We start from the raw sequence: 25,919 nt of genomic DNA on the forward strand, positions 1-25,919 counted from the left end.
TGCAGACAGTGTCGCGCAAAAATTATTACTGTCCGTCACTGACTGGGAGGAGCAGTCGCGCGCTGTCCTACATCACCGGACTAATTTGCCTAATCTTCACGGTACTTTAGACAAAATGTGATATGCAATACCTTGTTAAATAATGCGATATTCGATATGCGATACGATATTGCTTTAAGTGAGTAAAATATATTTAAATTATATTACATTTTTTTTTTAAAAACTGAGAATGATACCATTTATGTGTTTCACATTCTTTCTGGAAATAGAAAGCATTGCTACAACTTCTGAAATTGACCAGCAGTGTTTTAGCAAAAATGTATGTCACAAATCTGACAATATAATTTTAAAATCATCGGTCACTTAAAGCATAACCGGCTGTGTTTATATGAATACTCATCAAGCCATTTTGACGTAACTGTGTGGATTTGACAGTTCGAGTGTGTTACAAGACACGAAACAGAACTGAAGGGATCACACGCTTTCAGAGAGGCGGCTTGTGCTCACGTTTCGGTGTGTGTGTCAGACGGCAGACAGCGCGAGACTGCAAGGAGTTGTTTTTCGTAAGTTATTGCGTTTAATAACTCTTTTTAATGTCAAGCAATCCACATAAGTAACAGTCGTGTGCCCAGTCTATTCTCTGATATATATGTGTCGATCATTCAGATATTGCGTGCCGTTGCGATATGCATATCGCGATATGTACATTTGCGATATTTCGATAATTTCGATATATTGTGCAGCCCTACTTTAGACTGCAGTGGAAACGCAGACAGTAGCAGGTCTGGAGGAAAAAAAGTTCCTGGTACAAATTGTACCGGGTTATTTCGGTGGAAACGGGGCTTTTGAGTGACAGGTGGATAGCCATTTATCTGTTTTCTGTTATCCGGGAGTGACGTGCAATGACGCGCTGCCAGGATGGCAACGGCCAGCTCGTCCCTACTTTACGCTTCAAAACTGCTCTTCAGAATCCTATGGGTGATGTCACGGACACTACGTCAAAAATTTTTTTACAGTCTATGGTAATGTATGAATTTTGAGAACGCCTCCTCCTGTGGGTGGCTTATTTTTCATTTTAAGGAAAGCCCTGCTTTGAAAGTGCATATTTATCAGCCAAACCAACTTGAAATATACAGATTCTTTTGAGCTAAAAATGCAACTGAAAAAAAAAAGCTTTACTTCAATGACCTTCAAATACTTCCAATTAGCTGGAAGATGGCCTCTAATTGGACAAATTTTCATTAAAAAATGATTTTCAAAAACAGTTACCACTAAACAGAAGCGGTTTGCTCATTTTGTGGAGGACAAATCACCTACATAACTTTGTAATTCTCATTAAATAAAACCTAATATGGCACTATCTTTTGAATCGGCTTGTTCTGTAGAAACCAGGAAGATCAGAACGGTCTCTTAATGACCTTAAATGTTCAAATCAGGGCTTGATCAGGTGACCTGACATGAACATTGGCTCATTCCCATCCATAGATAGATGATGTTACTGCTAATTGTATCTTTTAAAAGGCAGTTCTGCTCTCACGCCAGAAATGACCCACCGTGTAAAAGATGATATCCCATTATCTTAACTGCATAATGTGTTTCTTTTTATCCGCGTAGCTCTTTGGCAGGAGGATGGGGAATTACAAACTTGGTACACAGAGGATGTTTTGTGAACCCTGAAATTAAGACTGCCAAACTGTATGCGAGACGTTCCTGTAAATTGTAAACTCTCGCTTGTACATCTCTGCTAACGCTATTAGGACTAAGCTCTGCCGTCTGTGGAGTGTTTTACAGCGAATGCATTTGAGTTTATTGATTTGTAGTCTGGAGTGAATCAAAGATGAGAAAGTAAATGTAGGTGTATAATGCATTTGAGATGTTTGGAGACTGTTTGAGTCATTTCTGTTGTGCAGTACTGTTTGAACTCTCAAATCAATATGCTTGTGTAGTAATAGGAAGGTAAACTGACTTTCACATATGTTAGCTATTGTTTATTGGGTGATTAACAGTTAACATACTTTAAGTAAATTTTGATGTTTTTTAAAGGGTTAGTTCACCCAAAAATGAAAATTCTGTCATTAATGACTTACCCTCATGTCGTTCGACACCCGTAAGACCTCCGTTCATCTTCAGAACACAAATGAAGATATTTTAGTTGAAATCTGATGGCTCTGAAAGGCCTCCATTGGCACAATGCACGGTACACTCTCAAGACTCTTAAAAGGTACTAAAGACGTCGTTACAAAGTCCATCTCACTACAGTGGTTCTAAAATAACTTTATGGAGTGACGAGAATAGTCGATTCAGCAGTTTAGATCGCCAAATTTCAGCAGTTTGGCGGTTTGACACGCGATCCGAATCATGATTCGACTCACTGATTCATAACGCTTCGAAGCTTCATGATGCCGTGTTTTGAAATCGTCATCACTATATAAGTCGTTATTTAGGGTTTTTTTGCGCACAAAAACTATTCTCGTCACTCCATAAAGTTATTGTAGAACCACTGTAGTGAGATGGACTTTGTAACGACGTCTTTAGTACCTTTTAAGGGTCTTGAGAGTGAACCGTGCATTGTGCCAATGGAGGCCTTTCAGAGCCATCAGATTTCAACTAAAATATCTTCATTTGTGTTCTGAAGATGAACGGAGGTCTTACGGGTGTCGAACGACATAAGGGTAAGTAATTAATGACAGAATTTTCATTTTTGGGTGAACTAACCCTTTAACTATACAAACAGGATGGAATTGGTGAGACAGATGAGTTAATATCGTAAAATATTACAGAATTCCTCAAATACATTACTTATATTCACTGATGTTAGTGCTGTGGTTGGCTCACCAAAAATTTGGTCACTTCTTGGAGGATGATGTCACTCAGGAATTTACTTTTGTTTACTAAAGTAGTTAAAAATACAGGATGGAAGACACCTATTAACTGTTTACAAATTAAAATTTTTGTTTGAAAAACATACACTAGAAAAAGTATTAAACATTTTTAATATTTCATAATAAATTGCCTTTTCTATTTTTTTTTTAGAAGTGCAGTATATAAAAAAAAAATCACTTAATTGTGATAAATCTAGCAAATATATTTATTATATTTAAAATATTTGACCAGGGCCAAATTGTGATGGCTAGACAACTGGGTCAGAGCATCTCCAAAACTGCAGCTCTTGTGGGGTGTTCCCGGTCTGCAGTGGTCAGTATCTATCAAAATTGGTCCTAGGAATGAACTGTGGTGAACCGGTGACAGGGTCATGGGCGGCCAAAGCTCATTGATGCACGTGGGGAGCGAAGGCTGGCCTGTGTGGTCCGATCAAACAGGCGAGCTACTGTAGCTCAAATTGCTCAAGAAGTTAATGCTGGTTCTGATAGAAAGGTGTCAGAATACACAGTGCATCACTGTTTTTTGCGTATGGGAAGGCATAGACACAGACCAGTCAGGGTGCCCATGCTGACCCCTGTCCACCGCCGAAACCGCCAACAGTGGACACTTATATATATTTAAATAGTTTAATATTTTCTACAATATTTCAAGATTATAAACGATGGAGACATGAAAGGGTAATAACAGGATTTTTTCTTGTTTTTGGCTGGGAAAGGCTGGTGGATGTCAATCATACTTTAGAGATGGAATATTCCAATACAACACAGAATTGTTTGGGAGATTTTCTTCTTTTTGCCTGTCAAATGGCGGCTCTGTTGAGACTGACACTGATTTACCGAACACACAAGCATACGCAAACGCACACAAAGGATTGATTGATGGATTTGACCTTCATCCACCATAAGCAAACTTGTGCGCACACAGCCTATCGGCATTGTGATTACTCACTCATGCTGGCAGCAGTGTGGTCTTGATGGCTAAACTCCTCTCCGGCTATTGCGCTTGAGATTTTATCTCTTGGATGCCCATGGAACTAGAGACCTTGCTAAAACAATCATCATCATCACACTCTAAGACACTAGTTTTCCCTTAAGAATTACCTTTAAACATTATAACATGATGCAGAGGGTTTTCTTAATAGAAACTGTTCAGGTTACATTATCTAAGATGGTGCCTGTAGGACAGAATGGGTGTAAATAAGATTTTTTTGTTTGGGTTGCAGGGGGTTTGTCTAGGACATGCACTGACTTTAATGCAGATGAGACTAGATTTTGAGTCAGTTTATCCCACAGTTTTTTAAAGAATGTCTTTAATGGACTCTGAAGGTGCGATTTAATAGCTGCAGGTCGCCAAATCGTGGTTCTTTTGGTCACTAGGAGCTGTTTCTAGTAGACGGCAGTGCTCAACTGTATCAGGAGATGAATCAGTTTACCATAATATCAGTAGACGGTGAAGCCCATATAACTAGTCAACTGGTTAATGTGGATAGTTTTATTTATATATAATTATAGTTTTTCTATTTTACTTATAGACAGTTCATAACTTACGACATGACAAGACAAGATGACATGACATGACAACATAACACATTACATAACATAACGCATAACACAACATAACACAACTCATAACACAGCATAACATAACATATAACAACATAACATATAACGGCCCCACTTTATATTAGGTGGCCTAAAGTACTATGTACTTACATCAAAAAATAAGTACAATGTACTTACTGTGTTTAAATTGTATTGCAAAACACCTTTGCTGATATTGAGGTGGGATACGGGTAGGGTTAGGTGTAAGGGAAGTACCAACTGTGTAATTACAAATGTAACTACAGAAATTAATTACAGATGTAATTACATGCAGGTATTTTTTAAAATGTAAGTACAATGTAAAAACATGTATGTACACAATAAGTGCATTGTATCAAATTATTAATTAAAATGTTAGTACATAGTAGTTAAGGCCACCTAATATAAAGTGGGTCCCATATAACATAACATAACATATAACAACATAAAACATAACATATAACAACATATAACATAACATATAACAACATAAAACATAACATATAACAACATAAAACATAACATAATAACAACATATAACATAACATATTACATATAACATAACATATAACATAATATATAACAAATAACAACATACACTCACCTAAAGGATTATTAGGAACACCATACTAATACTGTGTTTGACCCCCTTTTCGCCTTCAGAACTGCCTTAATTCTACGTGGCATTGATTCAACAAGGTGCTGAAAGCATTCTTTAGAAATGTTGGCCCATATTGATAGGATAGCATCTTGCAGTTGATGGAGATTTGTGGGATGCACAAGGGCACGAAACTCCCGTTCCACCACATCCCAAAGATGCTCTATTGGGTTGAGATCTGGTGACTGTGGGGGCCATTTTAGTACAGTGAACTCATTGTCATGTTCAAGAAACCAATTTGAAATGATTCGAGCTTTGTGACATGGTGCATTATCCTGCTGGAAGTAGCCATCAGAGGATGGGTACATGGTGGTCATAAAGGGATGGACATGATTAGAAACAATGCTCAGGTAGGCCGTGGCATTTAAACGATGCCTAATTGGCACTAAGGGGCCTAAAGTGTGCCAAGAAAACATCCCCCACACCATTACACCACCACCACCAGCCTGCACAGTGTTAACAAGGCATGATGGATCCATGTTCTCATTCTGTTTATGCCAAATTCTGACTCTGGAAAAATGTTGCCTGGTCTGATGAGTCTCGATTTCTGTTGAGACATTCAGATGGTAGAGTCAGAATTTGGCATTAATAGAATGATTTCTTCAACTGTCTTCAACTGTCCAATTTTGGTGAGCTTGTGCAAATTGTAGCCTCTTTTTCCTGTTTGTAGTGGAGATGAGTGGTACCCGGTGGGGTCTTCTGCTGTTGTAGCCCATCCGCCTCAAGGTTGTGCGTGTTGTGGCTTCACAAATGCTTTGCTGCATACCTCGGTTGTAACGAGTGGTTATTTCAGTCAAAGTTGCTCTTCTATCAGCTTGAATCAGTCGGCCCATTCTCCTCTGACCTCTAGCATCAACAAGGCATTTTCGCTCACAGGACTGCCGCATACTGGATGTTTTTCCCTTTTCACACCATTCTTTGTAAACCCTAGAAATGGTTGTGCGTGAAAATCCCAGTAACTGAGCAGATTGTGAAATACTCAGACCGGCTCGTCTGGCACCAGCAACCATGCCACTCAAAATTGCTTAAATCACCTTTCTTTCCCATTCTGACATTCAGTTTGGAGTTCAGGAGATTGTCTTGACCAGGACCACACCCCTAAATGCATTGAAGCAACTGCCATGTGATTGGTTGATTAGATAATTGCATTAATGAGAAATTGAATAGGTGTTCCTAATAATCCTTTCGGTGAGTGTATAACAACAAACATAACATAACATAACATAACACATAAAACATAACATATAACATAACATAACATATAACATAACATAACATAACATAACATAACAACATAACATAACATAACATAACATAACATAACACATAACACATAACACAACACAACACAACACAACACAACACAACACAACACAACACAACACAACACAACACAACATAACATAAAACATTATATATAACAACACAACATATAACATAACATATAACAACATATAACATAACATATTAGATATAACAACATATAACAACATAAAACATAACATATAACAACATATCATAACATATAACAACATAGAACATAACATATAACAACATATAATATAACATATAACATAACATAATAGCCCCAAAGTAGTTAGATCCTTTTTCAAAAGGATAGTTTGTCCGTAGTTTAATTGCTTTAAATAATGAGTAACAGTTTTAGAGTAGCTTCCCTAACACTGGCGTGAATGCCCATTGAATAGAGTTTGGTGTTTAGTCTGCTGAAAAATGAATTTGTTATTCTTTGTGTGTTTTGCAGCCCTAGTGAGAGATCCCAGTCAGAGCATCATGTCATTTATAAACTGCTGAAGGGAATCCACAGTCTGACCTCACAGCTGGGCTCGCAGGAGCTGAAACAGATTAGTACCGTCACCACCGTCGAGACCTGGGACCGCGAACAGATCAGTGAGATATATCTACACACACACACACACACACACACACACACACACACACACACACACACACACACACACACACACACACACACACACACACACACACACACACACACACACACACACACAAAGTGGTTCATATCCATGCACTATATGCAGAGTCTTCTGAACTCATTCAATAGCTTTGTGTGATAAACCATTTGAAATGTAAGTAGTTATTGCTGAATATGTATTGTAAAGTAATAACCCATAAGACTTGGCATAACACATAAGTAAGTGAACTAATGATTTAAGAGTGTAGAAAATCACATGGCTGTTTGACAGGGATTGCCTTGGTGTCATTTGGAGATAATTTCATCTATTATTTTTCATCCACCATTTGTGCTTTTATAAAATGACTGTGCATGATTTCCCATCTGCCATTGTATAAATTAACTGTGCATTTTAGAAGTGTTCCTATTTGTAGCTCAGCAGGTTTATCGGCTTCAAAACAGTTTATCCATGACTGAAGAATATCAGCAATATTGCTCATGTTTTATTTTTTAAATAAATATCCTGTATGTGTATATGTAGGCTTCATAAACCGTATTACTACACTGGCTTCTTCAGATGCAGAGCCTTGCAAGACGCTCTCTGAAGAAGATTCTCTCATTCAAAATGTTAGTTTACATATTATATATCAGTGGCCTCATGCAACACGATCTATCAAGACAAATCGAACACATCTTTCATTGGCATCATCAGTCAGTCTTCAAGTGTTTGGATGTATTTCTAAAAGGTTGAGAGCCCAACCCCGCTTGCTTGATTTTCTATCGATTTGTTCATTCGTCTGCTAATCTGTGCTCAATAACAGCCACATATTCTTTCAGGGCCACTAAGCAAAAACATAAAGGAAAGACAATTTATGAAAGTATGAATTCGTGCCTCCACTCCAATGGTTAGCATTTTGCAAACGTCTGGTGTTTTGGAGATGGAGATTTCTTTATTGATTCGTCTGGAGTGGCGGTAATGGCTGTGGCGTGTTGTATGGCACAGATGGAGCGGGGAAGGACTTTGTTATGGATGCAAGTTTTAGCTGCAGATGATTACAGAGCATAAACACTGTGATTTGCTGTTGATAGCCGTCTGTGCCAGGCTGAAAAGTTTGCGTGTGAGGAGTGAGAGATGTTGTGGAGTCTGTTTTTCTTAGCATATATTGAGGGTTTGAGCAGGTTTTCATCTCATTCAGATCTTTGTGTCAATGTGATTTATTTGTCTTATAGATAGATTATATGAAAACTGCTCATTTCATATTGTATGTGTATGTGTGTGTGTATATATATATACACACACACACACACACACACACACACACACACCGATCAGGCATAACATTATGACCTAATATTGTGTTGGTTGAGATCTGGGGAATTTGGAGCACCTCATTGAAACTTGTTGTTGTGCTCCTCAAACCATTCCTGAACCATTTTTTGCTTTGTGGCAGAGTGCATTATCCTGCTGAAAGAGGCCACAGCCACCAGGGAATTTCGTTTCCATGAAAGGCTGTACATGGTCTGCAACAATGCTTAGGGAGGTGGTACGTATCAAAATAACAGCCACATGGATGGAAGGACCCAAGGTTTCCCAGCAGAACATTGCCCAAAGCATCACACTGCATCCGCCGCCTTGCCTTCTTCCCATAGTGCATCCTGGTACCATGTTCCCCAGGTAAGCGCACACGCACCCGACCATCCACGTGATGTACAATAAAAACTGATTCATCAGTCCAGGCCACCTTCTTCCATTGCTCCGTGGTCCAGTTCTGATGCTCATGTGCCCACTGTTGGCGCTTTCAGCGGTGGACAGGGGTCAGCATGGTCACCCTGATTGGTCTGCGGCTATGCAGCCCCATAGGCAACAAACTGATGAGAGGTGTATTCTGTCACCTTTCTATCAGAACCAGCATTAACTTCTTTAGCAATTTGAGCTACAGCAGCTCGCCTGTTTGATTGGACCACACGGGCCAGCCTTCGCTCCCCACGTGCATCAATTAGCCTTGACTGCCCATGACCCTGGCGCCGGTTCACCACTGTTCCTTCCTGCAGACCGGGAACACCCCACAAGAGGTGCAGTTTTGGAGATTCTCTGACCCAGTCATCTAGCATCACAATTTGGCACATGTCAAACTCGCCATCAACCAATCAACTTTGAGGACAAAATGTTCACTTGCTGCCTAAAATATATCCCACCCACTAACAGGTGCCGTGATGGAATTTAAATGTATTCCATCACGATATGTATTCCATATATTATATATATATATTATATATTATATATATATTATATATATATATATATCATTTAAATACAATTGTTTAGGTTTATTTCACAAAGTTGAATGCAAGAAAACTTTTAGAACCCAACAGCCAGCATCCATTTTTACATTTACTCTTTTAGGATGAGACCGGCTCCAAGTGACTGTATGACACCTCTCTAGTGTTGTTTTCCATTTTGAATCATTGTAGTTTGTGGAATCTTATTCTATATGTACATTATTTCTGCACATAACATATACAGTGATAGGATTCAGTTAGCCTCTTGCCCACCTGTATAATAGGATAAAGTGTTTTGACCCAAAACAGCTGAACCGTAACTGTTGAGTGGAGAGTTATCTAATCGAGTGTGTTGTCTTCTACCTTATTTATCTCTCCTTTTTTCTTTCTGATTACAGTTTTCGGACATAATGGCTTTTACCTGGTTCTGAAGGGCTCAGTGAAACCGTTCAGCCATGAAACCATTAAAGAGGATCAGGCAGCCTCTACGGTAGAAAATTACACCACTTGGCTTTCAGTTGTTAAGTTTAAATTGGCCCTCTGCTTTACCTAACCTTAAAAACATTACCGTGCCTACCTTGGCGATTGTTATTGACTGCCATATTCTCTGACATTCTTTTGCTCTTCTAATCTACAGCCGTGGCCAAAAGTAGTAGCAGTGACATCAATTTTGTGTTTCACAAAGTTTGGCTACTTCAGTATCTGTAGATAATTTTTCACGTTTCTAATGTATACTGGAAAAGGCTTTCAAAGGTTTTAAAGGCTTTTATTGGCAAAAACATTCCATATATGCAAAGAGTCAATATTTATAGCTTTGATCCTTCTTCTTCATAACCTCTGCAATTTGCTCTGTAATACTGATATCAGCTTCTAGGCCAAATCCTAGAATATGGTGATCTATTCTAGCCATATTAGTGCTCGGAGTTGGTCACAATTTGTGGACTTCTGGTTGTCCACTCGCCTTTTGAGGATTGACCACAGGTTCTCTATGGGATTAATATCCGGGGATTTGCCTGGCTACGGATCCTCCATTTTGAAAAGCTTTTCATACAGTTGTATTTGAATTGGTCTAGATTGCAGCCGGAGGTTCTTTCGGATCCTGTGAACCTGGAAGTGCTATAGATGGAGATGCCAACATCCAGAGTGTCCTGACACTCGAGACCTGCGAGATTCTCAAAATTTCTCGTTCTGGCTACGAGAAAGTAAAAAAGGTGCTGCAGCATGATACCTCATGTAACACAAATATATTATTGCTGAGAAATAAAAATTACATTTCATATTTATATTTTCCAATTTATTCATATTTTTAATTTTAATGTTGCGCATTAGTAACGATAAAGATTATCTACATGTAAAAATAGGGCAAATGAGAATGCACAATTAAATATTCAATTACAGGTATTATCCAAAACCAATAAATTAAATAATCTCTAATACCAGCCAATAACTAACACTATATTGCCAAAAGTATTGGGACACCCCTCCAAATAATTGAATTCAGGTGTTCCAATCACTTCCACGGCCACAGGTCTATAAAATCAAGCACCTAGGCATGCAGACGCTTCTACAAACATTTGTGAAAGAATGGGTCGCTCTCAGGAGCTCAGTAAAGGGGGGATTATGGTGGGAGGTTGTTTTTCAGGGGTTGGGCTTGGCCCGTAGTTCCAGTGAAAGGAACTCTTAAAACTTCAGCATACCAAGACATTTTGGACAATTTCATGCTCCCAACTTTGTGGGAACAGTTTGGGGACGACCCCTTACTGTTCCAACATGACCGTCCACCAGTGCACAAAGCAAGGTCCATAAAGACATGGATGAGCAAGTTTGGTGTGGAGGAACTTGACTGGCCTGCACAGAGTCCTGATACGAATAGAACATCTTTGGGATGAATCAGAGCGGAGACTGCGAGCCAGGCCTTCTCATCCAACATCAGTGCCTGACGTCACAAATGCGCTTCTAGAAGAATGGTCAAAGATTCCCATAAACGCACTCGTAAACCTTGTGGAAAGCCTTCCCAGAAGAGTTGAAGCTGTTATAGCTGCAAAGGGTGGGCCAACTCCATATTACAGTTCCCTTTCGAGGGAACTCGCACTGCATCGGGACGACGCTTTGGGGATGCTCCCTTAGCATCAGCGAATCTGAAACCAGAATGCCAACTAGGCCAATCCGATTGGCGTGCGTGATGACGTCATCGTGACGGCATACCCGGAAGTATAAAAGGGGTGCTGGAACGTAATGGCAGTTATTGCTCTTCAGCAAGCGCTATCTGTCAAACTGTCTGTCTATTTACTGTTGTATTGTCAGTGAAAGTGTGTGTGACTGAAAAATGGAAAATGTGAGAGTGTGAGAGAGTTTAAGCAGTGTGTGCATCCTTGCCCTCGCTACATGTCGGGCTCGGAGACACACCTGCTTTGTGTGCATTACCTGGGCATTCAGCATGCTCTCTAGGGAGCCGCTTGTAAGCATTACAAGAAGCTGACGCTCAGGGTGCTCCGCTCTCGGCTGGCCGTGCTCGATGAGGCCGGCCAGCCTCGTGAGCCCCGTGGATCGGTCCCGCATCCGCCGAGGCGGTGCGGTGAGGCTGGTCATGGGACTCACGGATGGACTGTCAGCGGGACTGGGACTGCTGAGGCATCTTCCCAGTCTTTATCTGACAGTTCAGATGTTCTCCTTCCCCGTGTGGAAGCCCGCGCTGCGGCTTCTTCCCCCGGGGCGGAGGACCCGATGTGTGAGCGGTCTGATTCTGAGGAATTAGACGTGCTCAGCATCGTGGCAGTCAAAGTTATAAGCACTTCTTAAATATGCAAGATTCCATCTCGCGATTGCAGAAAAAAAGGCAGCGCGCAGGTTATGGGTCTGCATTTAAAGTGAACACACGCGATCGGTGTGCATGAGATACTGGTTGGCTTAACGGCAAGTCCGTATAGTACGTTAAATCAGTATTGTCTGATATGGCGGCATTTAAGTCTGAGGATTTAAATGAGATATGATCTGACTCTGAGGAGTTAGATATTCAGTCATTCAGACCATGTTTCACCGTATTGTGTGACACTGTTTGGCTTTTTTCTCGAGGGATGAAAACCAATTGTATTATGACGGCTTGAACCACGTTGCTGAGGCAACGCGGGGTCAATGAGTCCGTATAATACAAATAAAACAGTGTTGTCTGATTAATTACGGCTACATTTAATTCTAAGGAATTAAATAAAATATAAATCTGACTTTGAGGAGTTAGATATTTAGCCTATCATTCAGACTATGTTTCACCTTAATTGTGGCTGCATTTAATTCTGAGGAATTAAATTAAAATATTATCTGACTTTGAGGAGTTAGATATATTTTTTATTCAGCCTATTATTCAGATCAGGTTGCACGGGTTTGGTGATTATGATGGCATTTAATTCCGAGGAATTGAGTGTCATGTTATCCGACTTTGATGGAGACCTTTGATGGAGACCTTGTGGCCTGCGGGACACATCAGTTTCAGGCAATTGCTAATCGCAGTGTCCGCTCTAGTGTTGTGGCCCTGTTGAGCTGCTCCCTTAGATGAGGCCCCTGCTGGCCAGCCCCCTCTCCCGGGTAGGAGCGATCGAGGTCGTCTCCCCTGTGGAGTTTTTCGGGAGTCGATGCTGTGTTCCCACCGTCTAGTACGCTTCGGGCCACATCGTTTCCCCGTGCACGCGTGCTGCATCAGCCGCCTCTAGCAAGACTTGCGGTGGTCCAGCAAACGCGTACGCACACCGAAAATCTTCCTCGATTTCGCCCTGCCGGTTAGCCGCTTCAGGGGGTCGGGGAGGAGGCTCGGTTGACACCCGAGACCGGCCTCGAGAGGCTGGTTCCCTTAGCAGATTATCTCGGCGCATGGTTATGCCTCCGAATATATCAGCTTGGGGCCTGCGACTGTAGGAAGGGGCATACAGACTGCAGTCCGGTTACCTTCCCCTGAAGTTCAGTGGGGTGGTCTGGACGGCAGTGGTCCCTGGGCAGGTTCGGGTAATGGAACAGGAAGTTCACTCCCTGTTGGTAAGGAGGCCACAGAATGTGCTCCTCCGCCAGACAGGGAATCCGGGTTCTACAGCCAGTACTTCATAGTTCCTAAGAGGGATGGCGAGTTGCATCCAACTTTAGACCGGAGGTACTTGAATCGTTCTCTGAGGAGATTCAGATTCAAGATGCTTAGCATTTCCTCCATTGTGATTCAGATCCAGTCTGAGGACTGGTCTGTCACGATGGGTCTGAAGAGGACGCATACTTCCCTGTATCCATCCTTCTGTGTCACAGGAAGTTCCTGAGGTTCGCTTTTTGGGGCAAAGCGTACCAATATCGGGTTCTTCCAGGCGGCCTAGCCCTTTGAGACTCTACACGCAGTAGCGTGTTGACGCCTTCTCAGAGAACTGTGTTCCTGGGAGTCGTATGGGATTCTCTACGTTGTGGGCACAATTGTCTCCCGAACGTATGGAGTCCATACGGGCGGTGGTCTCTAAAATGAAGCTAGGCCACAGCATCACTATGAAGCAGTTTAAGGTCTGCTGGGGCTCATTGCGGCTGCGTCCTACTGAATATCTCTTTGCCTGCTGCATGAGACCCTCACAGTGGTAGCTGGGAATCAAGGGTTTTTCCTCGGGGGGAAAACCATTCTGTATGATCAGGGTAACGCGCAGATGCCTTCGTTCCCTAGTCATATGGAAGAAACCTTGGTTTCTGTCCCAGGGGCCAGTGTTGGGAGCGTTCTGTTGCCGGTAATCCGTTTCAACAGGCGCCTCCCTCACTGGCTGGGACGTGGTTATGGGAAGTAAACCAGGTGGCTTTCCTTAAGGGGAAATCCATTCTGTATGATCAGGGTAACGCGCAGTGGCCTTCGTTCCCTAGTCATATGGAAGAAACCTTGGTTTCTGTCCCAAGGGCCAGTGTTGGGAGCGTTCTGTTGCCGGGAATCCGTTTCAACAGACGCCTCCCTCACTGGCTGGGACGTGGTCATGGCGGCCGCTTTGCGAGAGGTCTGTGGGAGACCAGGCATTTCTCCTGGCACATCTACTGCCTGGAAATGCTGGCGGTCTACAAAGCTCTGAGGAGCTTTTTCCCAGACCTCCGCGGCCACCATGTCCTGATATGGAAGTAAACCAGGTGGCTTTCCTTGAGGGGAAATCCATTCTGTATGATCAGGGTAACGCGCAGTGGCCTTCGTTCCCTAGTCATATGGAAGAAACCTTGGTTTCTGTCCCAAGGGCCAGTGTTGGGAGCGTCCTGTTGCCGGAAATCCGTTTCAACAGACGCCTCCCTCACTGGTTGGGGCACGGCAGGGGGGTTTGAGGTTGCGCCCTCTTTGCAGACTGGCGCATCACATCCTCCTGTGGTCCCAAGGGAAACTGTTGTCCATCAGGGCAATGTATGTCCCGGGGGTCCAAAATCAGGGAGCAGATATCCTGCTGAGGCAGGGGCTGAGGCCCGGGGAGTGGCGACTCCACCCAGAGGTGGTGGAGGCCATATGCAAGAGGTTCGGCCCAGTGGAGGTGGATCTGTTTGCGTCTCGAGAGACGTCCCACTGTCCACTGTGGTTTTCCCTCACGCATCCAGCTCCGCTGGGGCTGGATGCCATGGTTCAGACGTGGCCGAGGCTGCGTCTGTACGCATTTCCCCCGATTGCTCTGCTCCCGGGAGTCCTGGAAAGGGTCCGTCGACAGGGGGTCAGTCTACTTCTGGTAGCACCCCGTTGGCCGACTCGAGTTTGGTTCTCGGATATCATAGCTCTGCTAGCAGGTCAGCCGTGGGAGATTCCTCTGAGGAGGCATCTCCTATCTCAGGCGGCGGGTACGATATTTTACCCCCGCCCGGAGATTTGGAACCTATGGGTCTGGCCCCTGAGGCCCCACTTGGTGCAGAGAACGTGAGGTGGACCCAGTTAACTGCCCAGTGGCTTCAGTGCTGGAGTTCCTCCAAGATCGTTTTTCTGCAGGGCTTACCCCGTCCACACTCAAGGTGTACGTGGCTGCCATTGCGGCTTTCCACACTCCTCTGGGTGATGGGCCTCTGGGTAGGCACCAGCTGGTTGTACAATTCCTCCGTGGGGCTCGGAGGATGAGGCCTGCGGCTCGGACCAGAGTTCCAACCTGGGACCTGGCAGTGGTTCTCGAAGGATTGGCTGAGGCCCCCTTCGAACCATTGGAGTCGGCTGGACCAAAGGATCTGACCCTTAAGGTGGCTTTTCTCCTTGCCATTACCTCTCTCAGGAGAGTGGGAGATCTCCAGGCCTTGGCGGTAACGCCGACCTGCCTGGAGTTTGCCCCGGGAGGAGTAAAGGCCATCTTACACCCTAGGCCGGGCTACGTGCCTAAGGTGCCATCAAGGGTGGTCAGGTCATTGGTCCTGCAGGCATTTCATCCTCCGCCTCATGTGACGGCGGAAGAGGGGAGACTTCACCTACTCTGCCCGGTTAGGGCGCTCAGAGTTTATTTGGCGAAGTCTGCACAGTGGAGGAGATCACAACAACTGTTGGTGTGTTTTGGCTCACCTAAGAAGGGATTGCCTGCGTCTACTCAGACAATCAGTAATTGGATTGTCCAGGCGATTACCATGGCCTATCAGGTGCGCAGTTTGCCTTCACCTGTGGCTGTGAGGGCTCATTCCACCAGAGGCATGGCCTCTTCGGTGGCCCTTCTTTCTGGGGTCCCCTTGCAGGATATCTGCGAGGCGGCCGGGTGGGCTACCCCACACACTTTTATCAGGTTTTATAGCCTGGATCTCCCTACGACGCCTGGTGCTAGGGTGCTCCAGTCCTAGCTGTGCCCGGTTTCCGGCTTCACACTAGGGCAGGCGCTACCCTTCGGTGTGGCCTAGTGGGTACTCGTTCCCCAAAGCGTCGTCCCGATGCAGTGCGAGTTCCCTCGAAAGGGAACTGCTCGGGTTATGTATATAACCCTTGTTCCCTGAGAAGGGGAACGAGCACTGCATCCCGACGCCACACCTTGGCGCGCTTGGAGCGCATGCTTCAGAGCAATTACTACCGCCATTACGTTCCAGCACCCCTTTTATACTTCCGGGTATGCCGTCACGATGACGTCATCACGCACGCCAATCGGATTGGCCTAGTTGGCATTCTGGTTTCAGATTCGCTGATGCTAAGGGAGCATCCCCAAAGCGTCGTCCCGATGCAGTGCTCGTTCCCCTTCTCAGGGAACAAGGGTTATATACATAACCGAGCAGTTTTTCTCCATTGATTTGGCTCATTTCTTGAAACAGAAATTACATTCTCAAAACAACATGGACAAATCTCCAAACCACTTGGCAATTGTTCACAACAGAATAGCATTTCTCATTAATTTCATCAAATTGCAAATGTCTAAGTACATGTCTCAATGTCTCAGTACATCTTTGCAAATGATTAAGTACAGGTAGCCTACATTTAGCACAGTTTGCAAGTGATTAGATCTTTTTGATCTAAACTGATTGTTAGATTCTCAGTCTAATGGTCGTTCGCTCCAAAACGTATCAGCGTCATTTCATTGTATAAGTCATCACATGGACAACAGTCTGTTCAATTGTCAAAATTAGTCAAGAACATAATACCATGAATACCATATATGAATCCCTTGAAACATTTGCTAAATGTATTACAGCAATTGACAGTCAGGTGAAACTAGACTAATGAAGGAGGACTTTCACACATCTCAGATGACCAATCAAACAGTATGTTTACAGGTGCTGTCCATGACTGTGAATGCTGCCAAACATACATGTAAAGAGCTTGACCATGCAGAACCAGTACAATTTCTGAACATGGAGGCACCTGGCCAAGTAAATGAACAAGGGCAACTGCCTGCTCGAGGAAGAGGAAGAGAGGGGTGGGAAAGGGGAAGAGAGGGGTAGCGATGGGAAGGGGAAGAGAGGGGTAGAGAGGGGTAGAGAGGGGAAGGGGAAGAGAGGGGTAGAGAGGGGAAGGGGAAGAGAGGGGTGGGAAGGGGAAGAGAGGGGTGGGAACGGGGTAGAGAGGGGTATAAAGGGGAAGGGGAAGGGGAAGAGAGGGGAAGGGGAAGAGAGGGGAAGAGAGGGGAAGAGAGGGGAAGAGAGGGGAAGGGGTAGAGAGGGGTGGGAAGGGGGTAGAGAGGGGGGGAGAGAGGGGTAGAGAGGGGTAGAGAGGGGAAGGGGAAGAGAGGGGTAGAGAGGGGAAGGGGAAGAGATGGGTAGAGAGGGGAAGGGGAAGAGATGGGTAGAGAGGGGAAGAGAGGGGAAGGGGAAGAGATGGGTAGAGAGGGGAAGAGAGGGGTAGAGAGGGGAAGAGAGGGGAAGGGGAAGAGATGGGTAGAGAGGGGAAGGGGAAGAGATGGGTAGAAAGGGGAAGAGAGGGGAAGGGGAAGAGATGGGTAGAGAGGGGAAGAGAGGGGAAGGGGAAGAGAGGGGTAGAGAGGGGAAGGGGAAGAGAGGGGAAGAGAGGGGAAGGGGAAGAGAGGGGTAGAGAGGGGAAGAGAGGGGTAGGAAGAGGTATACCTGGAGTAGGATGTGGCCAAAGAAGACGGGGACCAAATTTATCAGATGCGATTCTACTGAGTACCCATGGGTTGACATTGAGAGAGACTGGACAGAGAAGTCAGCCCAACCTCAGCAGATATACAAAAAACAAACCTTTAAAAATGCATGAATGAATCTAATTATTTTATAAATGTGGAGAGAAATACATATTTTCATCAATATGCAGTACTGGTCTTGTGTGTACTGTTTGGTTAATATATTCATATACTTTACTCTAACAATATCTCTGAAAAAAAATCAAACCCAGATTATATAATTAGAAAAGTAGAAATTTTACAATATTACAAGTGTTTACAGTAAGATTGAGAACAGCAGCGTGTGGATGGCCAGGAGGGTGAGGACGGTAATTTTCATTGTTGTTTTTTGTGTGTGTGTGTTATATTACAGTATATTATGCTGTATACATTTTCTTTTTACTCTGATGTATGGAAGTTACTTTATGTGTGTGAATGATAATGGTTACATTTTCCTTGGCAGTATGAGTGAAATGTGTGATGTCAAACCTTGGAGGCTACTCTTACCCTAAAATCCTATTTCTTTTTTTTTTTTCAGTTTTATACACAATTGTATTCTGTTAGCTAGACAAAAATTAAGGACTGGGCTAAGACTGAAAGGTGGACATGAGGGATATTTCAATGGTCCTATGCCATAGTGACAAAACATCTAAACATTTTGACTTGCAGTGCTTACACAATGCCAAAGGGACGAAGCATTTTGGGGGCACTGACTGTTTAAATGAGAAGGAAATTTAGTTTTGACACATGAGTGAACTGTTTTGGGAGAGGTTTGAGCTTTTGTAGGTGAACCATGGTGTTGTGCCGAACCATCCACGTTATTTTGGCAAAAGCACCAAGAGTGTTGAGAATGTCCGGTCTGTTTCAAGAAATGAGCCAAAGCAATGAGAAGGATCTTTGCCATTTTGGTGGCACTGACTATTTATATGGGAAAGGAATTTAGTTCTGAAGCATGAGTGAACAGTTTTGGTAGAGATATTAGCTTTTGCAAGTGAGTTATAGTGTTGTGCTGAACTGTAAGACTGTTTTGCCAAATGATCTTACAATTTTGAGAATGTAATTTCTGTTTCAAGAAATGAGCCAAACCAATGGAGAAAAACTGTAAACCCTACGGATTAAGAATGGGATGTCATCAAAGTTCATGTGCATGTAAAGGCAGGAGTCCCAAAACTTTTGGCAATATATAATGTCTATATATATATATTGTACATCCCGATCTATTGTTTGTGTCCTAAAATTGAACCATCAATGAGACATTGTCCTCTATTTGTAGGACATCATGGCACAGGACCATCAAGTTAAAGTGTCTTTGATCCAGGGTTGCCAGCTGTACCTTCACTGGCCAAAGCTCTCCATCAACCACCTGGTCGACAGCATTCAACTAAAAACATTCCCTGCTAATCAAGGTAAGTGGGTGTCTTGATTGAATATGTTCTGTCAAAATGAATCACGGCGGCTTCTAACACGCTTTAGTTTAGTTTTGTTCTGTTGACTGATGTTTAGCACCTGGATGGCATAATGGTTTTCCTCACTTAGTACGATACTCGACACGTTTGCCCCTAAATAAATGTGTTTATGGGTGGAGAGCACTTGAATTTGATTAGAGAAAAATACAAGCTGCTCCATTACTCCACACAGCTGACTTTAATTACCAGGACGGCTGCTTTTACACCTCATTTGGGAAATATCGAAGCCCAGATATTCATTTAGGTGCATATGTTTATGTGTGCCATTGCTGGAGTGTTTAAATTGTGTTTGCATGTCTGATTTCACTAAACTTGAGCTGTAGGATGTATCAAAAGACTTTGTATGAATTCTCTCATATGCACGTCAGTGGTGTAGTCCTAAAAAAAAATAGTGGTGTACTATTACCCAGTAGCACCTCCCCCCCAAACCCCCCCCAAAACAAATGTAATAAAATAAAATTCACGGTAGTAAATTTTGTTGTTGTTGTTCACTACTAACATTTGTTTAATTAAAAACAAAAAAAATACAGTGCATTATAAAATGTGATTAATTTTCAGATTATTTTTGACCGCATTACAGTCCGGAAAATATTTTAAACATGTTTCTTTGGAATTATATTAATTGTGAAAAGTGATACATCTGAATGATTCATTATGCAAGTGGGTGAAAAAAAACTGAATATGAAATCAACGTTTCCAAATAATATTTTCTTACATTTGCTTAGGCATTAGGCTATACTATAAAAGCCAATTCTTCAAGGTTTTGGTTTGAACATTAGCTTATAGCATTATCTGGTAAAAATGTACAACAGGAATAAAACATAGAGGGAAGATGAAAAGAAAAATTCCATTAACACTTTTCTCAAGGCATGTTTGCATGAGACTGTTGCTTACTATCTGATTCAATAAGAAGTCAACTAACTTTTATTTAACATTTTTCTTTTTTTACGATTGCATTTGTTACAGTATGAAAAATGGCAACCTACACATAGAAAGGGTAGCTACAACATGTCAGTTGTAATATAAATCTATATGGAAAAATATATTCCCATTATACAACCCCAAATCAGAAAAAGTTGGGACAGTATGGAAAACGCAAAAAAAAAAAAAGAAGTGATTTCTAAATTTACTTTGACTTGTATTTCATTGAAGACAATATGAACACAAAATATTTCATGTTTTGTCTGGTCAACTTCATGTCATTTGTAAATATGCATCCTTTCCTGTCATTCAGACCTGCAACACATTTCAAAAAAAGTTGGGACAGGAGTAATTTAGGGCTAGTAATGAGGTAAAATGGTTAAATAATGATGTGATTTGAAACAGGTGATGTCAACAGGTGATTGTAATTATGATTTGGTACAAAAGCAGCATCCAAGAAAGGTCTAATCTTTTAGGAGCAAAGATGGGCCGAGGATCGGCAGTTTGCCAACAAATACGTGAGAAAATTATTGAAATGTTTAAAAACAATGTTCCTCAAAGAAAGATAGGAAGAGATTTGGATATTTCACATTCAACAGTGCATAACATAATTAAAAGATTCAAGGAATCTGGAGGAATTTCAGTGCGTAAAGGACAAGGGCGCAAGCCTAAGCTGAACAACCGTGATCTCCGATCCCTCAGGCGGCACTGCATCAAGAATCGTCATTCATCTATAAGCGATATCACCACATGGGCTCAGGACTACTTTGGCAAACCTTTGTCAAGTACCACAATACGTAGTTACATCCACAAATGCCAGTTAAAACTGTACTGTGCCAAAAGGAAGCCCTATGTTAACAGTGTCCAGAAGCGCCGTCGACTTCTCTGGGCTCGGAGGCATCTGGGATGGACCATCACACAGTGGAAACGTGTACTGTGGTCAGATTAATCAGTATTTGAGGTATTTTTTGGGAGGAATGGACGCCGTGTGCTCCGGACCAAAGAAGAAAAGGATCATCCAGACTGTTACCAGCAACAAGTCCAAAAGCCAGGGTCTGTCATGGTATGGGGTTGTGTCAGTGCCCTTGGCAAAGGTAACTTGCACTTCTGTGAAGGCACCATTAATGCTGAAAAGTACATAGAGATTTTGGAGAATAATATGCTGCCTTCAAGAAGACATCTTTTCCAGGGACGTCCATGCATATTTCAACAAGACAATGCAAAACCACATTCTGCACACATTACAAAGTCCTGGCTGCGGAGGAAGAGGGTACGGGTACTTGACTGGCCTGCCTGCAGTCCCGACCTGTCTCCAATAGAGAATGTGTGGCGCATTTTGAAGCGCAAAATGAGACAACGAAGACCCCGTACTGTTGCCCACCTTAAGACTTGTTTGCAGGAAGAATGGGACAAAATTACACCTGAAACACTTCATCACTTGGGCTGTGTTCACACTGCAGGGCTTAATGCTCAATTCCGATTTTTCGAAAAAATGCGATTTTTTTGCAAGGCTGTTCACATTTCCAATTAAATGCGACCTTTTGTGATCTCCTGTGTGAACGTGAAATGACCCAGAAGTGACCCGCATGCGCAGAAGAGTACTCAACGGTCAACGACGTCACTTGTTGTTTACGGAAGTAGCCAAATATGGGTGTCAGCATTGGAGTTCGTTTAGCTTTATTAAAGTTATTTTCGCAACGGAGCCAGCACCATTACAACCTTCTCATGTTAAGAAGAAAATTAAAAAAGAGGAGGAGAGCAAGGTTTTTTGCCATGGCGTTTTGTGGAGCAGTGGTAGCAACGTTGGTACAGAGAAACGTGTGAGTCGCAGCCAGGAGTGGTGGGATACTGATGTGAGTGGCTTTACTGATACCGAATTCGTCAGTAACTTCAGAATGACCAGATCCACCTTCAATTATGTTTGTGAGCGCCTTCAACTAACTTTGTCACGGGAAGAGACACGTCTGCGGCGGCCCATAACAGTGCAGAAACGCGTTGGAGTTGGAGAGTATTGGCTAGCAACAGGTGCGTACTTCTTTTATTTATAGTTGTTTATCTTCTCATTCCCGCCTACTTCAACGTACAATGATGACGTTTGTCGCGTATCAACGACGTCCGGGTCGGATACATGTGACCTGGCAGTTCAGACTGAAGACGCATTTCAAAAGATCGGATATGTATCGGATTTGGACCACATACCCAAGTGGCCTGGGTCGCATTTGAAAAGATCGGATCTGTGTCGTTCAGACTGTCATGAAAAGATCAGATACAGGTCGCATAAGGGCAAAAAAATCGGAATTGGGTCGTTTCAGCCTGCAGTGTGAACGCAGCCTTTGTGTCTTCAGTCCCTAAACGTCTTTTAAGTGTTGTGAAAAGGAATGGCAACATTACAAAGTGGTAAATGCTTTACTGTCCCAACTTTTTTTGAAATGTGTTGCAGGTCTGAATGACAGGAAAGGATGCATATTTACAAATGACATGAAGTTAACCAGACAAAACATGAAATATTTTTTCAAGTCAAAGTAAATTTAGAAATCACTTTTTTTTCTTTCTTTTTTTTTTCGTTTTCCATACTGTCCCAACTTTTTCTGATTTGGGGTTGTAGATTATAAATGATAAATTCTACAAGTTAGTCAAAATGTACCACACTAAAAACAATAAGCCGTGAAAAAGGTAGAATGATAGAAGTGCTAATACATCAATTACAACAAAGAATCGTGAGTTTACACAACAGCATTGGACACAGTTAAAGGGGAAGCAAACGTGACAGTAGATTATGGACTTTCAAAGCAACAAAACAAGTGGGCATACGCAAATATTGATCTTTAGAAGTCATAATACGCAAACAGCCCTGGGCAAAAAGTAAGTATACAGCGTGCGTATGGCCTCGATTACACCACTGATGCACGTAAATAAATCGGAATTAAACACAAAATCTTGTAGTCTGTTCAATCTCTGTTCCTGTCCTGGAGCTGACAAGCAGGCATATGGTGTGCTGTGGTTGCACTGAGATATTGGGCGGAGATCAGCTATCATGGCTGAAATCTTTATTTAGTTGCCGGAATCTCTCCTCTTCCGTGGCTGCATCCCATTATCCTTATCCTCCCTCCAATTATACGTCTTCTTTTGGATCTTCCTTTTTAATGAAAGGCTTCAGCTTTTCTGTACAAAGTAAATCTGTTTTCTTTCATGACACTTTTAATTGAGATCATTCCATGCTAGACCACATCTTCGAATGGGTTTTTGTGCAGAACGTGTGAACAGTTAAACACAAAAATAATGGTTCATAGATTAGTTCATACGCTAATATCTAACTCTTGACATATACATATACACACACACATAGTTTTTTTTAATCAAATTTACAATTTACAATTTATATATATATATATATATATATATATATATATATATATATATATATATATATATATATATATATATATATATATATATATATATATATATATATATATATATATATATATATATATATATATATATATATATATATATATATATATATATATATACCCAATTTGTATAGATAGATAGATAGATAGATAGATGGATAGATGGATAGATGGATAGATGATAGATAGATTATATTTTATATTATTATTAATAATTAGCCATACTAAATTAACAACTCTGATAAATTGACCCCTAAAATATTTTATAATATAATATAATATAATATAATATAATTAATATAATATAATATAATATAATATAATATAATATAATATAATATAATATAATATAATATAATATAATATAATATAATATAATATAATATAATATAATATAATATAATATAATATAATATAATATAATGAACAGAAATGGAACATGGGATCAGGGTACATCACAGGGCAGATTTGAACCTTGTGGTCTTAGAAATGTGAAATTATTAAATTTGAACAACTAAGAACAAATTACTTGCATAACTATTAGTTAGAGACCCAATGTGACTGCACTGGGGTTTTGTTCTTTGCAGAATGAAACCTGGTTGTATGTATCAGCGCTCGCTGTTTATCCGGCTCGGCTGAGGCTGAGGGTTGGGCTATCATATCATGGCTGTTCTTTATCAGACGGAGAGAGAGACCTATGGAACGAGATGCGATTAGAGAGGAAGACAGGTGTGTGGGAGAGGAGATTGATTGGCTCTTATCTGAGTGTGCAGCCGACAGCTGATGGATGGGCGAGAGCCCTGATCATTTCAGATGGCAGAGGGGTGGCTATTCTTGAACCAACTTAATCAGGAAATGCTGTATTTCATCCAATAGGCATCAACATGGTCACTTGGCATAAAACAAGTTTTCTTGTGAATAAATACACCAGGCCTGTCAATTGATTACAGATCAAACTGAATTAAATACATACTGAGTAAAATAAAATAATGATCATAAGTAACGGCTTGTCAATATTTGCCAAATGAAGATAATTCAGGCGTTAAAGTGGCTCTAGAAGTACTTAAATTGACATTTTTGGCCTTTGCCAAACACAACAATGCTTTGTTCTTTTCCACTGTCCCATGCTAGGTTTAAAGAAAAAGAGTAAAAAAAGTAAAACATGACACTAAAATTAGAAAATTTGATTCTCTGATCTGAATCAGTTCCAGCTCTGATGGGAATGGTATGGTTTCATTTAATTTTTTTAAACACTTAATTGTATTATTATTATATTTTGTTTTGTTTTATATAATATTACTATTTATATAATTGTTCGTATTATTTAACAAAATATTTTATATATTTATATATATTTATTAGTAATTAACCACACTACATTGTGTTAAATTGACAGCCCTAAAAAGTATTTGTCATCATACTGTGTGGTGTGTAGCCTAGAAATCTAGACGCACGCTAGTGGCAGCAAATCTAATTTGCAGCCAGGGTAGTCTATCAACTCTCCGTTGGCTTGCGAGCTGGAAAACCCAACTCTGGTCAGGCCAATCACATCGTGTATAGAGTCGGTGGGCGGGCTTAACATAATGACGGCAGAGTTGTGGTGGTTCCGCGTGCTACTTGTAAACAAAGAAGCTGGCGAACAGCGGTCTTTCGAATCGGCTTTGGCCGCGACTCTGGAAGACTTGGAGTTAAGCTTTTCTTTGAGAAAAGAACAAAGAACGGCACTGAAGTCATTCTTAAGAAAGGAATATGTGTTCGGAGTTTTGCCGATCGGATATGGCGAAAGTTTAATCTATCAACGCTTCACCTTCTTCGTTGCTCTGGTTGGTTGTAGCGCTATCCTATTGCGTGCAGAGGGAATTTGAAAGACAACCGTATATCCCGCCCCTCGGATTGAGCCCTGCCAATGGTGTGTTCCTGGCTTGTCAGTCTATGTGGTGTGAGCAATGTTCCTGTAATGTTTAGTTTATTTTACTGATCAAGGTATGCCCCTATTATGTTTTTTTCGGAAATTACCTTTCATGTACTGTGTAATATAGCTGTTTGTGAATGTAAAAGGTCTGTGAATCAAAGTGCATGATAAATGGGGTTATTGCAACTGAAACTGAAAACAACGCAGTATTTTTTGTTATTTAAAGGGCACGTTAGGCGGGTACACAATGCGTGTACACTCTGCTTGTTACACACACACAGGGCCACATATTGTGTGCAGCAGCACACAAACATGCCAAATATAAAAAATAAAAGG

General features: G+C 41.8%; 1 protein-coding gene across 1 annotated transcript in view; it reads left to right on the forward strand.

Moving 5' to 3' along the window:
- The window catches only part of cnbd1 (cyclic nucleotide binding domain containing 1), a gene marked incomplete at its 3' end in the record, with an annotated part of 60,162 nt that overhangs the window by 16,729 nt on the left and 17,514 nt on the right, over positions 1-25,919 (forward strand). Inside the window, exons 3-6 of the mRNA XM_079805627.1 lie at positions 6,884-7,029; positions 9,733-9,824; positions 10,408-10,545; positions 19,145-19,277. Coding sequence (XP_079661753.1) covers positions 6,884-7,029; positions 9,733-9,824; positions 10,408-10,545; positions 19,145-19,277 — 509 coding nt within the window. The remainder of the gene's footprint in view (positions 1-6,883; positions 7,030-9,732; positions 9,825-10,407; positions 10,546-19,144; positions 19,278-25,919) is intronic.

The sequence above is a fragment of the Gobio gobio genome (genome assembly GCF_949357685.1).
Source record: "Gobio gobio genome assembly, chromosome: 23".
Taxonomy (NCBI): domain Eukaryota; kingdom Metazoa; phylum Chordata; class Actinopteri; order Cypriniformes; family Gobionidae; genus Gobio; species Gobio gobio.